The sequence below is a fragment of the Pelophylax lessonae genome (assembly GCF_965119305.1).
Source record: "Pelophylax lessonae genome assembly, chromosome: 8".
NCBI classification, from domain to species: Eukaryota; Metazoa; Chordata; class Amphibia; order Anura; family Ranidae; genus Pelophylax; species Pelophylax lessonae.
This window is the reverse complement of record NC_138775.1, coordinates 145,572,377-145,587,842: the sequence shown is the minus strand read 5'-3', so window position 1 is coordinate 145,587,842 and position 15,466 is coordinate 145,572,377. Positions and strand designations below refer to the sequence as shown.

Genomic DNA, 15,466 nt, shown 5'->3' with positions numbered 1-15,466 from the left:
CTCTTGATAGTGCTTATGGCTAATTTCATGTCTACCCCTACTTGCAAGAAAGTTAGAATTCTCCCAATGACATACTCGCAGGGATGACATTTCTTGGCTTCACACCAGACTCTGTTATAAATGCCTCTAGAGACTGGTTTTCTAGCATTTATCAGGATAGAAACTGCAGGGCCAGATACACTCCTCTCTTTCAAAACCAAGGCTTCAATAGCCAAGCCGTCAAATTTAGAGACTGTAAAGCACGGTGAAATATCAGACCTTGAGAGAGCAGGTCTGGATGCAGTGGAAGAACCCAATGCCTTGCCACTGCCAGTTTTTGAATTTGCTGGAGCTACCAGGATTACTAGTTTCCCCTCTAGCTGGATTCTGCGTAATGGATGCGGCAGCAGCTGAACCAGAGGAAAGGCATAGATCAGGGAGAATAAATACAAAAAATGTGCTGCGCCAGATGTGCACCAATAAACATAAATGATGTTAATATAATCAATGTCTAAAGTCCATACAAGCTGTGATTGTGCTCAAAATCCAATAAATGTGCATTAGTGTCCAAGTGTCCAAATCAGAAATGCAATCTGGTGAAAAGTGCACACCAATCTGTGAAATCCCTCCACCTGCTAGATTGGCCTCTCACCTCCAAACAGGACCCAGACGGGCCAGCAAAAGCATATACTGAGGATATTAGACTCCTGGAAAGACACTCCAGCCTCTCACCTCCGGAGGTCTCAAGACACGAGACATGCGATGCAAAATATAAAAGGGAAAATATAGTGCTCTCCGTTTCAACAATCAGGCTTTATTGAGGAAAATAGAAGTTTACTCACATGTACAGGGCACTTCACCGTGCCTGCTGTTATGGCAATAATAGCGTGTGTGACTCGAGAGATGTTCGGCGTCGGTCACGCAAGCTCTGCCCCCCTATACGCGTTACGACGAGCGTATGGCTCCAACGTCTTCCTCGGTAGGGAGGGAGAACTCCTCCCAAGGAGTCACCAAAGCATCCACCCCGACTGCGAGTGGATCCCTGGCTCTGGGACACAAATCTCTTCAACTTGAGACAAATCTCTTCAACTTGACTTTTTGAATCTGGATGCCAACAGATCTACATCTGGGACCCCCCAACATTTGCAGATCAATGCAAAGATCTCGGGGTGTAAGGACCATTCCCACGGAAACATCTGTTGACGACTCAGACAGTCTGCCTGCCAGTTTTCTATTCCCGGAATGAAAACTGCCGATAGGCATAGAACACATTTTTCTGCCCAGGATAGGATGCTATCTACCTCTTTCTGGGCTGACCGACTTTTGTGCCTCCTTGATGGTTGATATAAGCCACAGCTGTGGCATTGTTGGATTGTACCCTGACAGAGTAACCCCGAAGTCTGGGAGTCCAGAATTTCAAAGCCTGACAAACTGCTCCGATTTCCAAGACATTGATGGGGAGACTTTTCTCTACCCAAGACCACTTTCCTTGAACCGTGGACTCCTCTCCAACCGGATAGACTGGCATCTGTAGTCACTGCTTCCCAGAATACTGTAATAAAGGATTTCCCTTTTTCCAAATTTTTGGTTAACAACCACCAACTTAGACTTTGATGTACTCTTGGTACCAGAGATATGCACTAGTCTAAGGACTGAACCTTTCTGGCACATGATGACAGAATGTTGTTCTGCAAGGGTCTGGCATGGAATTAAGCATAGGGAATGCTCTGAATGAGGACGCCATCTTCCCTAATACGTACATAGGGATACTTCTGCCTTCTTACCGGTAAAAGCAGATCCTTCAAGTCTGTGACCTTTCTTGATGGCAAAAATACCTTTGCCTGTATTGTGTCCACAAGGAAACACAGATACTCCAGACACTGGACCGGCTGTAATGCTGACTTTGCCAAGTTCAGAATCCAACCCAGACGTTCTAAACTGAACTGTCTGGAAAACATTTCAGCTTAGAGCCGAAGCCGATCAATTTATTAGTAATTTATCATCTAGATATTCTACCACTAATCTCCCTTGAGACCTTAGGGCTGCCAATAATGCAGCTTTTCTACTGCAAAGCGTAAAAACCTTTCATGGGCCTGAAAAATAGGCACGTGAAGGTATGCATCATTGATGTCTATGGATGCTAGAAATTCCTCTCCCTGCAGGGAGGTCATGACTTAACGAATTGACTTCAAACAGAAGGTACGAATTGACTCCATACAGCAAGTATGAATGTTCAGAAACTGGTTCTGAGCTTTGAGATCCAGAATAGGTCTCACGTCTCCGTTTGGCTTGGGGACTACGAAAAGGTTTGAGTAAAAACCCCTGAATCTTTCATACTCCGGCACTTCTGTAATCACTCTTTAGGACCTAAATGGTCCAGAGCCAGAAAAAATCCTCTTTTTTGAGGATCTGCAGGTACATTTGACTTTACAAACCGAGGATGCGGGAACACCCGAAATTCCAGTTTGCATCCCTGCGAGATGATCCTTTTCTTGATGGCAAAAATACCTTTGCCTGTATTGTGTCCACAAGGAAACCCAGATACTCCAGACACTGGACCGGCTGTAATGCTGACTTTGCCAAGTTCAGAATCCAACCCAGACATTCTAAGAACTGAACTGTCTGGAAAACATTTCAGCTTAGCCGATCGATCTATTAGTAATAGATTAGAAGCCGATCGATTTATTAGTAATAGATCATCTAGATATCCTATCACTGATATCCCTTGAGACCTTAGGGAAGCCGAAACTGGAGCTAGGATCTTTGTGGACACTCTTGGAGCCGTGGCCAACCCTAAGGGCAGGGCCACAAACTGAAAATGATGGTTTTCTACTGCAAAGCCTAAAAACCTTTTATGGGCCTGAAAAATAGGCACTTGAAGGTATGCATTCTTGATGTCTATGGATGCTAGAAATTCTTCTTCCTGCAGGGAGGTCATGACTGAACGAATTGACTCCATACGGAAAGTACGAATGTTCAGAAACTGGTTCCAAGCTTTGAGATCCAGAATAGGTCTCACATCTCCGTTTGGCTTGGGGACTACCAAAAGGTTTGAGTAAAAACAACTAAATATTTCGTCCTTCAGCACTTCTGTAATCACTACTTGGGACCTTAAATGGACCAGAGCCAGAAAAAATGATCTTCTTTTTAGAGGATTTGCAGGTATGTTTGACTTTACAAACCGAGGATACGGGAACACCCGAAATTCCAGTTTGTATCCCTGCGAGATGGTGGAAATAACCCAGTTATCCTGAATTAATTCTACCCAGGCCTTCGAGAACTGGGTAGAGAGCCTTCCCCCCCACCCGATTGAGTGGGGGCGCCCTTCACAAGAAAGGCTTAGAGGTAGACTTGGTAGATCTCTGGGCCAATGGGTTTCTTCTGCCCTTGCCCTGAAAGCTTGGTCCTAGATCCAGATGGCTGGGACCATCACAACTGCCTGGGATTAGAAGCACTGGGAGTCTGAGTGCTGGGAATCTTAAAAGAAGGACATTTGTTTTTCCTCTTATCGGGTAGCAACGCACTCTTCCCTCCCGAAATCTTTTGGATATATTTATCCAGATCATTACATCAAATAAAGGCGTTCTCCATGAAAGGGAAAGCCATCCAGCAACTTATTACACAGTAATCCCACAGACCAGCTTTTTAGTCATAGTATTCTGCTCATATGCACTGTCAAAAGAGCAAATTGTGACATTTGCTTAATGGAGTCTTTAAGAGCATCCACTGCAAAACATAAAGTGCGAGGTAGATCTGTCAAATCTTCAACAGACTCTCCTTGAGGAGGAACTGTCCTGGACACTCGCTTAATACGGTCTTTTAAAGACTGACAAAGTCATATAGCTGCTACTGCTGGTTGTATAGCAGACCCTCTAACAGCAAAGAAGGCTTTTATTAAAGATTCCAACTTTTTATCAGCTGGATCTTAAAAAACCTGGGCATTATCCACAGGACAAGTAAAAACTTTTCTTAACTGAAGAAATGGCAGCATCCGCAGTAGGTATAGATGATTTTCTTGTGAATTTTTCCTCCAGGATACAATAGTGAAAACCTTTTGGGAGGAACAAAAATCCCATCAGGGTGATCTCAATCAGCATACATTACCTGCTCCAAGAGTGGATGTAAAGTAAAAGCATGAAAACTATCACCCATGAACACCCATATTTTTTGGCCAAGGTGGTGTTCGTGTTTCACTTAAATCAGGACATTGTACTGCCTTCCTTTTTCCCAGATCCTCAAACAGAGGAGGAAAGGTTACTTCATTCTCTTGGGCAGTTCGCCATCAAGCTTCAAAATTGCAAAGCCGTGACTTGGTCGTCAGTGCATACGTTCACTAGATTCTATCAAGTGGATGTTAGGATAGAAAGAGGAAGAGTCTGCATTTGGCTGCAGTGTTCTGCAGACAGCTATGTAGACCTTTTGTGGTCTGATGGCAGTATTGATGATGACCCCCTCCACTCAGGTGCATTGCTATAGGACATCCCATACGTAATGAATATGGCTCTGTTTTCCGTGATGTACGATAAAGAAATATGGATTTTATTTTTACAGCTTACCTGTAAAATCCATTTCTTGGAGTACATCACAGGACAAAGAGGTCCCTCCCTTCTGGTATGGGGTATTTATTGCTTGTTACAAAACTGAGGTACTTCCTGCATAGGAGGGGTTAAATAGGGGGGCAGTGGGAGGGGTGGGGGGAAATAGGACAGGAGGTAGCAGCGGGACAGAAGAGGCGGGAATGGTGGTGGGCAGTGTGACAAGAGGGGGGGCAGTGTCACTCTGATCACAAACCTTGGGAATGACCAGTTCTCCCAGGTGGGGGGAGCGTGACAGGAGGGGGGCAGTGTGTCAAGAGAAGGATAGGGTGACATAAGGGGGCCGGCATGACAGGAGGGGGCAGTATGACAGGAGAGGGGTAGCATCACAGGAGGGGCAACAGAACAGGAGGTGGGCAGTGGGACAAGAGGGGGCAGTGGGACAAGAGGGGGAGCAGTGGGACAGGAGAAGGGCAGCATCACAAGAAGGGGGCAGTGGGACATAGGGGGGCAGTGTGTCAAGAGGGGAGCAGGGTGACAAGAGGGGGCGGAATGACAGGAGGGGGCAGCATGGTAACAGGGGAGTAGCATCACAGAGTGAAGCAGCAGAAAAGGAGGGGGCAGCATCACAGGAGGTGGGCAGTGGGACAGGAGGGAGGAAGGGGACAGGAGGGAGTCAGTGGGACAGGAGAAGGGCAGCATCACAGGGGGGCAGTGTGACAGGAGGGGGCACTGGGACAAGAGGGGGCAGTGGGAAAAGAGGGGGCAGTGTGGCAGAAGGAGGGCAGTAGGACAAGAGGGGGGCAGTGTGACAGGAGAGGGTCAGTGTGACAGATGGGAGGCAATGGGAAAGGAGGGTGCAGTGGGACAGGAGGGAGACAGTGTGATAAGTGGGGGGCAGTGTCACTCTGATCACACACCTTGGGAATGACCATTTGTCCCAAGTAGGGGGAAGTGTGACAAGTGGGGGGCAGTATGACAGGTGGGGGCAGCGGGACAGGGGGACTAGATGACAAGAGGGGGGCTGGGTGAGAGGAGGGGGCAGGAGAATAGGAGTGGGGTAGCATCACAGGAGGGTGGGCAGCAGGAATGGAGGGGGCAGCGTCACAGGAGGGGGGCAGTGTTACAGGATGAGGGCAGCATTTCAGGATGGGGGCAGCAGGACAGGAGGGGACAGCAGGATGGGAGGGGGGCAGGGTCACTCTGATCCCACACACCTTGGGAATGGCCACTTCTCCTTGGTGGGGGAAAGCCTGACAGGTGGGGGGCAGTGGGACAGAAGGGGCAGTGTTACAGGAGGTGGGCAGCAGGACAGAAAGGGGGCAATGTCACAGGAAAGGGGCAGCATCACAGGAGGGAGGGAGGCAGTGGGACAGGAGGGGGGCAGTAGGACAAGAGGGGGCAGCAGGACAGGAGGGGACAGTGTCATAGGTGGGCAACAGGACAGGAGGGGGCAGCGAGACAGGAGGAGGTTGTGTCACAGGAGGGGGGCATCATCACAGAAGGGGGAAGTGTCACTCACACAAACCTTGAGAAGTACCAGTTCTCCCAGATCTCATCTGTTCTGCAGTGGCTCCTCCAGATGGTATTGGTGTAGCCTAGTACATAGCAGGCAAACTAAAACTTTCATGCTGCGCTCTCTTTCCTACCAGTAATAGCCAGAAAGTTTTAGTTTGCCTGCAGGGGGCACAGAAGACATAAAAATCTGAATCCCCAGCAAGTGGCTGGGCATAAGTATTTTACCCCCCCCCCCCCCCAAGCTTAGCGCACTGAAGCGGCTTCCTATGCTGGCGCTGGCCCTGGTTCTATGACATTGTTCTAAATTGAATTATTGAAATATTTGTGACAATATAAGAATTATAAGAATGAAATTGGGCAATTCTACATTACTGTGTACAGTAATACTTTGGTTTGCGAGTAACCTGGATTACGAGCGTTTTGAAAGACGAGCAAAATTTTTTTGAAAATTTTACATTGATATGCGAGCACTGTCTTGATATGCGAGTAGTATTACACTGACAATATGAAAGTGCTTTAGTTCATTATAAGCATCCATTCTGGTAAATAACATGTGTCTCTATGCCTGTGCTGTATAAAAAAATGCAGATTATACCTTATATCAGGCGACTTCTCATCTCTCTGCAGAGACCTGAGTAGTTACGTGAGCGATGGGAGATGCTCTAAAACAGTATATGTAGAAATATGCATCTTTTATATACAGCACAGGCACAGGGACACATAATGTTATTTAACAGAGGGGATGGCTAATGGCATGCTTATACAGTACTGTACTACTGTATAGACATGATAGCAGCGGGAAGAAAGGATCGTGGAGTAGATGGAGCTGACAGAGCTGACAGGCAGAGAGGGGAGGTACAGGTGTGTATTTTGAAGTTCAGGTTAATCTGTTTTATTTTTACAGTACACTTTATACTATATTTAGTATTGCCGTAATCATTTTTATGAGGATAAATGGTTGTGGAACGAATCATCTGAGTTTCCGTTACTTCTTATGAGAAAATTAGCTTTGATCTACAAGTGCTTTGGATTGCAAGCATGTTTCTGAAACTAATTATTCTCGCAAACCAAGGTAATACTGTATAAAGAAACAAAGTGTAAAGCAACCAGATATGCAATGGAAAAGCTGAAAGTCTATCTATCTATTTTATTAGCTTAGAACAAATTAGAGACACCTTGATCACAGCTTGTTATTCAATCTTACCACTGATTAGAACAGCAAAGACTAATAGCTTCAAAACTTTCCACTTCTCAGAAGCTGCACTTCTAATATCAGCTTCAGCTGGCCCCTGTATATTAAAACAAAATGAGACTAAATATATTATTCATGCGTGCACATATAAAACAAAATAGAAGTTTTAGTTTCAAAGTACATAACTTAACTAGGAAGATAACTTGGGCCCATTACATTTCAACTCTTTCAGAAAACCAATAGATCTCCTTGTCGATTGGAATCCAGTGGAACTAATTTTAAAGCGTAACTCCACCTTTGTTGAGGAAAAAAAAGATTCTCCCCTTGGGTGATCTATGTACATAGCAAGGATTATAACAACTTTTGTTGCAGATTTCTACCTGTTGTTATTTTGAAGAAATCCCTGTTTGTGCTGAGTGGGTCTAATGGGAGTGGCTGTGCAGCTGCAGAGCACTAATGAGGAATTCTGCTCAGCCTTCATCCCTTTAGACATGTTCCTATTAGGAATATCTCACCATAAATTACATTTTTGTTGCAGGGGATGCCTGAAATCTGACTTAGGCAGACTTCTGGGAAAATCAGTGAGCCAATCACACAAGCAGGAAATTATGTTTCCTGGGGGGGCGTTCAATACACATTCTGTCAACAGAACAACTCCAGGTAGCCATATTTTCTGCAGATTGAAAGGGAAAGGTCAATTTTAATAACATTAAATTACAATATGACGTGTGTTGCAATTGTATACGTTATATTATTTTTTCTTTATATATATATATATATATATATATATATATATATATATATATATATATATTTCTTTATATATATATATATATATATATATATATATATATATATATATATATATATATATACCACTACAAGTTGAGGATGGGCTGAAGAGTCGGCCGGCCGGCGGCTCATTAACACAGACGCTCTTGATTCTTTTACTTGTGTAAGTTGCTCTCTTTATTTCCAATAAAATGTTTTACACTATGGGGCATTCCTTTGTTGTTTCCACATAACTTTAACTGGACCTATGTGGGGAGTCTTTTGAAACTACCTGGCATCGGATTAACATTGGAATCGGATGACTGATCTTTGGCTCATTTGTACATGCTTCTGGTAAGCGGCAGTGTTGTCGGTAGTGGCTCTTTCAAGTGTGGTTGATCCAGACTGTTATCCTGTCGGTCACCTTATGTTATCACCTGCACAAATCTTTATATATCTGGTAAGCAGGCAGTGCTTATGGGAGATGGTCTACAATTCTTCTTTATTTTTATACTTTCCTCTCTTTTTGCCTGGAAACTCTCTTGGCACCAGCCTGGATTTGGTGGAGGTTTCTGTGTCAGCACCTTTCTAGAGGAATTGCACAAGGGTGCATATTTATAATTTTTATACAGTATTATGCTATGGGATTTGTCATTTTATTTTTCATGGATTTGGGCCGAGTGTGCTGATTTTCCTGGTCCAAAGGAGCATCCCAATTGGTCCCGCTGTGAAAGAAATACACCGTTTTAATTGGGCATTTGATGATATATATTCTGGTAAAAAGTTTGCACAGCCAGTGGTCTTCTCCCAGATTTATATTTTCTCAAGGATTATTTATACAGGGACTTTCTGGACTTGCTGCTCTTAATATACTAGTTCCTATCATTGAACTATTGATATATGAATTATTTATGTAGCACTATTTGTCACTGGTCACTAGGGTGATATTTAACAATTCAGCGTGACTTACTTTTATTATTTCTATTTTGTGTTTGTCACACTTTAAGTTGCTGCTCGTTTTAGGAGCCTAGCGCGATTTATATCCTTTTTCCCTATTATTTTTTCTTTATTTGCAATTTTGTTTCCCCACGAAAGTGGAGTTACCCTTTAACAATGCTAGATGGTCCCATTTATGAGGGAAAATGTATTCCCTCTTCATGCACAGGTCAGTTGAGGAAATAGTCTTAAAACATATATCATATACTGTATATCATGCCACTGTATTTTTTAAAGTACTTTATTCCTGCAGCGCTGTCATGCGGTCACATGATCTTTCCCTGTTCTTTGGCATCTGCAGGGAAAGTTCTTTGGGAGGGGTTTCTATTACTCTGCTGTTGTATGCCCTCTAGTGTGTGAGTCTTTGTCTGACCAGCTCTAAATGGTGAAGTGCAAGTACCATGATGACTAAAGAAAATAGTTGCAGAAAAGCAATTCAAATTAAATTTTATATATATATATATATATATATATATATCAAAAACAGTTTTACAGCTCCCAATAAATATTTATTGAACATCAAATATGTATTTGTTGTGCATTAGTTCAGTTTAGGGGGAGTCAAAGATGATCGACACTAGCTTCCATTTTGTTCAGAAGGCATCTGCATTCAAGGCTCTTTTTTACTTTGCAGGTATTAGCAATTAGATTTGATTTATTTAATAATGATTTATAGATGTAGCACCCTTCTAGGTAGGTGCTAGGAGAACCCATAAGGGGGGCCCTGCCTGCTTATCAGGAGGGTCTGATTGTTCAGCTAGGCTGTCTTGTGTTCCCAGGTGTGCCTGTTGAGCTTGGGGAGTCTCCCCACTGTGTCCAACAAGGGCTCTTATTGGGCAGTGGAGGAAACCTGACCAATAGCACACCAGGGCTTGTATCTATCCCAGAATCTGCAGCAATGCATCCTGGGATGGGGTATAAGTCTGAGGTGAGCACATGACAGGGTGTCTTTGGTGGGAAGCAGAGTCCCAGGAGGAGGGTGACGGCTGTCTCTCCTCCTGTCAGTGTATTGAAAGGTCCTTGGCGGTTGGCCTAAAGGACAGAAGGTTGAGCTGAGCTGCAGTGAGAGGGAACCAGAGTGCTGAGGACCGAGTGGAGCTGCTGGGGCAGAAGTTTCCAGGAAAGCAGTGTCGTGAGTACTGAAAACTGCCCAGGGGTCTGCCAAGGATAGGGGACCACTCCAGAAGGTCAGAGGGATCCAGGAGCCAGCTAACCCAGTAGGAGGCTTAGAAAGGGGGTGCCAGAGTCTAAGCCCTGAAGAGAAGTGTGTGTAAAGAGGGTACCGGTGCGGGCCCTGAAGAGTTAAGCGTTACAGCGGATGTACAAGTAGTTATCTCAAAGGTAAGTGATAAAGAAGCTTTAACAAGGACTTTGTGCCACAAGAAAGTGTCAGAAGTCAGTTTGGTGTTAACAGACAGCAAGTCAGCGTTAACCAGCGCCAACCGGCGTTGACCGCCATTCAGCCAGTGTCAAGTCAGCGTTGGCAGGCATTTTTCTAGTTGTCCCACTCACATTGTATACACTTGAGTCAGAGGAGTATCCCACTCATCCCTTCTCCCATCCAATAAACCAAAAAAACCCAAAGATACTGGACTGTTCTTTGTCTCAGTGATCACACTTGGAGAACATACTTAAATGTGCTGTTGTTGCTAGCGGTAACCCTGGCGGACCCACATCCAGCAAAACGGCTGGGAATCCTGCTACATTTGGGGGCTCATCTGAGATTTCGCCATGGGTTACTGGGCCAGTTGCCCTTGGCAACGGCCGAAGAAAATGTAAAAAATCTAAATTTTTGTATCCGGAACTTTTGTTCAAAACTCAAGCCAAGTGTGAGGTCAGCTCTGCGGGAGGCAGGGAGAGTAGGATGAAGATTGAAGTGCACATGGAAGGTTGCATATGGTAACACAAATGTTCCAGTCAGTTCGGTAAAAAGATGGGAACCTTCCATTTTGATTATGACACGTACTCTGCTATCAGGCATTGGAAAGCAAGGAAGAGGTTTGTGTCAGTGAACAAGAGCTGCAGCTACTTAACAGAGAATGGTCAGTGGAGGGACGAAGAAGATGGTGGCCAGGGCACGAGGAGCAAGGTGCCAGGGGCCAGGTGTGTGTACAAGCTATATGGACTGGTGTTGACCGTGTTTATGACAGTGGAACGTTTATTCTGTACAGTGAGTGTATGGATACTGTGAAGATTGTAGTCGGCCATGCCGTGAGGAGCAGTGGGACTATCTTCAGAGACAGTATGGAGAGCCTTGCTTGCACATTTGTTGGGGAGAGGACTATTGACTGTGCTTTTAACAGCGGGATAATTATTTTGCCTGGCAAAGAGGGACAGCTGGCTCCAGGAGAGGGAGGCGTAGCTGGGGCCCTGTTGCAAGTAAGAAGAGTGGATGCTCGTCTGGCAAGGGACGTGGTCCGCTTTACAGTAACTTCCCAGTGGGCTAGAGAGAGAGAGAGAGAGAGAACATGGCATGAGAAGAGTTACTGTACTGCCCAGGAAAGCGGGATCCACACAGCACTGCCTAGCAGGAGGAGCCACCGCCCAACAAGGAAAAAAGGTGGAGACATCGGTCGCACCCAGCCAATCAGGAGTGACTAGGGGAGTCCATTTAATACCCCCCCTTCGGGTGTGGCTGAGAGGAAGACACGTGCGAGAGGAAGCAACATGGATCTTGCTGGAGAGCAGAAGTGTGTGACCATGGTCGCTTCACCTACTGGTGGGGAACCTGCTAGGCAGACACCAGAGCCGACCAGACAGCCCAGCCAAACCTTCGTGTGGGACACAGGCATCCGGATGGTGCCAGAAGGAGGACTCGCGCTGTGCACAGGAGGAGGCCTAGAGTACCTGGGAGAGGTATGTCCTCAATGCATCAATATTACTATGAAAGTGCAAGAGCGAAGTCAATGCTGGCAGTGTGGCTAACTGTTGCTGCGGTCAGAGAAGAGTAAGAGGCGGCCCAGGCAGATGTGTGTGTCTTGGGAGTCAGGATTCACTCAGGAGGTGACCGGTACAGAGTCCAGGTTCCTCTGCGGAGGCGGGAGGGGCATGATTCGTGTGAAGATAAAGCTAGTGGCCATGCAAGCTGACAGTGGGCCAGCATTATCAGTGAGAGGGACTCGGTCACTGGGATCTCTGGGAAGACGGTGCATGCCTGTCCAGCAGGCCAGGAAGTGGCCAGAGTGTAGACCAACCCCTACTGCAGCTGTAACAAGGTCTGCCCCTATTCAGCCGCAAACATGGCCTGCGGCCACTTAGGCCACACCTACAAGCACTAGTGGTGAGGAGGAAGCTGGGATTGTCAATGTGGGATCTCCCACGTTCCAGTATAAGTATGGATCTATAGAGGAGGGAATCGATGATTGGGAATCCACTGATGAAACAGAATAGGATTGGGGTTCTGAGGCTGGGAGCAGCTCACCAGGCCCTAAAGTTGTCACTGTTCCCGATAAAGAATTCAAAGAAGCCATAGAAAGAGGAGAGTTGGCTCAGAAACTGGGGTTCTGTGAAGCTTACACCAAAAGAATCCCAGATCTGACTCCACCTGCAAACTACGCCCGGGCTCGGGACCAAAATGAAGCTCATGTCTCTCTAATTATGAAGGAAGAGACCCCCTTCTCCTTGCTGGGGAGGGGTAATAGGAAAACTCTCCCCTGCTTATCTAGAATGCAGAGGTGGATGCAGTGCAAGGTGGCGATGGAGTACGGATGTGATTATCCGTATGCTCCTAGGGAGGTCATGCTGCTCATTGAAAAACAAAGGGACTTCTGGTGTAACGAGGCAATTTGGGACTTCCTCTTTGTCCCCAAACCTTTCAGAGACTCACCCAGGGCGGACCTGAAAGAAAAATTGAATGCAGTGAAAACGCAGTGGTACTATGGAAAGTCCATTTATGTTGATAGGGTGGAGGTCCGCCGTCCAGACAGATCGGGCCAGGCCTGGTCCATCTGAGTGCGGGACAGTCAGGGAGTCCTTGTTAGGGTCCCCCACCCTGAATATTACATCTTATTGCAAAACTGTGAACTTGAGGCTGGCTAGCCATCATACTGACCAAAAGAAAGGGACAAAATTATAATGCTGAATTATACAAGTTTCCATTCCAAGTTGAAAAGTGTTGTGTTATTTTGCAGACCCCTTGGGCCATCAGGCCAGGGTCTTTTTGGATTACAAATACTGTAAGAGAAACTGTGCAAGTTTCAAAGCAAGAAAAGAAAAAATGGATAGCCATCACTTGGGAGGTGCATCCAGGAAGTTTGGTGAGGGGTGCTCTGGAAGACCCCTTACATTTCTCTGACTCCGGTGGTTTGCCCTGTTTCCTAAGAAGAAGCGATCTGAGTGACAGCAGGAAGATGCTGTGTCTAACTTCTTCAAGGACTCAGATTCCCCCAGGAGGAGGGGAGAATTGGTCTCAGCGTGTCAAGTACTGATTAGCAGAGGAGTCAGGGAGTGGAGTGAGAAGCTCGCCCCTGCGGGGAGGGTCTTCTCACTCAACTGTTCAGATAGTCAGGCCTGTGATTGTTATATGTGTGCAGATGACTAACCTTTCATTTCTCTCTACAGGTGGGCTCACAGTAGAGACAGTCAGTTAGGAAGTTTATTTATCGAAAATCCCCACCAGGCAAATTTGTTTGGTGGGGGGTGCATCCATTCATGCACCTTAAACTGTTTATATATTTGTACAGCATACAGATGTGTATATATATTTTTCACGTAAATTATTTGTACATTTGTTTTTCCCTTTTCCCCCTTTTCCAAGTTTGTGGGATACTCCTGATTTTTGCAGATTTTTCTAGGAGGCGGCTGCCTCAGAGCCAATGGGGACATGGCTCATGTTTGATGGGGGATGGATGTAGCACCCTCCTAGGTAGGTGCTAGGAAAACCCATAAGGGGGGTCCTGCCTGCTTATCAGGAGGGTCTGATTGTTCAGCTAGACTGTCATGTGTTCCCAGGTGTGCCTGTTGAGCTTGGGGAGTCTCCCCACTGTGTCCAACGAGGGCTCTTATTGGGCAGTGGAGGAAATCTGAACAATAGCACACCAGGGCTTGTATCTATCCCAGAAAAGTGGATAAGGATAAAAGGAAAGTGATAAGGAAGCTTTAACAAGGACTTTGTGCCACAAGAAAGTGTCAGAAGTCAGTTCGGTGTTAACAGACAGCAAGTCAGTGTTAAGCAGCGCCAACCGGCATTGACCGGCATTCAGCCAGCGTCAAGTCAGCGTCGGCAGGCATTTTTCTAGTTGTCCCACTCACATCATGGAAATATGGCAGGGAAGTACCGCTCGCCACTCTGCCAAGGGGACACGCAGCCCGCACAAGCCGACCGCTGACCACCACGGATGTAATTTTTATACTTAATTCTTGCCTTTTAACCCATTGTAGTGGGTAATAAACTTTATACAAACTTACTACACTATATGGAGCCATATTTCCATGATGTGAGGAGGACCCAGCCCATTAATCCAGGCCAGCCTATAGGAGAGAAAAAAGGGGGAATCCATCCCAGCCCAGGGGGCATCTAAGCGTGAAAGATCCTAGTGCTGTAAAGCACATAGGAAAGTGATTTTATCTAGCCACAATTTATTACATACTGGGGCAGGAGAGAGCTTACTTACCCCGGGATGAAGGCTCACGCTGTCTGCAGCTTTTCTTCTGTGTTAAAATTCCCGCCGACACATCCCCGGAGAGTGTGGGCGGGGCAGACACAGGAGGAGAGGGGAGGGGGGAGGAGGGAGGAGGAGGACGATCTCTCTCTCTCTCTCCTCTCACACACAGCTCAGCCCTGCAGACAGTCCGGACTCGGAATGGACACAGTTACAGCAGGGCCAGCCTTTGGGGTGTGCGAGCTGTGTGGCCGCACAGGGTGTCATGGTCAATAGGGGCGCCGCGCGGCCATCACAGCTCGCAAACGATGAGGCCGCACAGTGGGAGGTAAGCGGTGACCGTGGCCTGGACAGGGTTACCTCCCGCTGTGCGGCTGTACCTGTCTCCATTCCGAGTCTGGACTGTCTGCAGGGCTGAGCTGTGTGTGAGAGGAGAGAGAGAGAGAGAGATTGTCCTCCTCCTCCTCCCTCCTCCACTCTCCTCCTGTGTCTGCCCCGCCCACACTCTCTGGGGATGTGTGTGGGAATTTTAACACAGAAGAAAAGCTGCAGACAGCGTCAGCCTTCATCCTGGGTTAAGTAAGCTCTCTCCTGCCCCAGTATGTAATAAATGTAAGGGGGGCTCTGATGTAAGGGGGGTCTGGGGGGGGCTCTGAGGTAAGGGAAGGGGGTCTGGGGGGGCTCTGATGTAAGGGAAGGGGGTCTGGGGGGGCTCTGATGTAAGGGGTGTCTGGGGGGGCTCTGATGTAAGGGGGGTCTGGGGAGGGTCTCTGATGTAAGGGGGGTCTGGGGGGGGTCTCTGATGTAAGGGGGGTCTGTGGGGGGCTCTGATGTAAGGGGGTCTGGGGGGGGTCTCTGATGTAAGGGGGGTCTGG

The 15,466-nt window shown here is 46.7% G+C and overlaps 1 protein-coding gene across 1 annotated transcript in view; it reads right to left on the bottom strand.

Annotated features, from left to right (window-relative positions):
• Positions 1-11,199, bottom strand: part of LOC309562198 (E-selectin-like) — a gene marked incomplete at its 5' end in the record, with an annotated part of 105,693 nt that extends 94,494 nt beyond the window's left edge. The window contains 2 exons of the mRNA XM_082266318.1: positions 7,237-7,344; positions 11,178-11,199. Coding sequence (XP_082122444.1) covers positions 7,237-7,344; positions 11,178-11,199 — 130 coding nt within the window. The remainder of the gene's footprint in view (positions 1-7,236; positions 7,345-11,177) is intronic.
• Between the last annotated feature and the right edge of the window lie 4,267 nt (positions 11,200-15,466).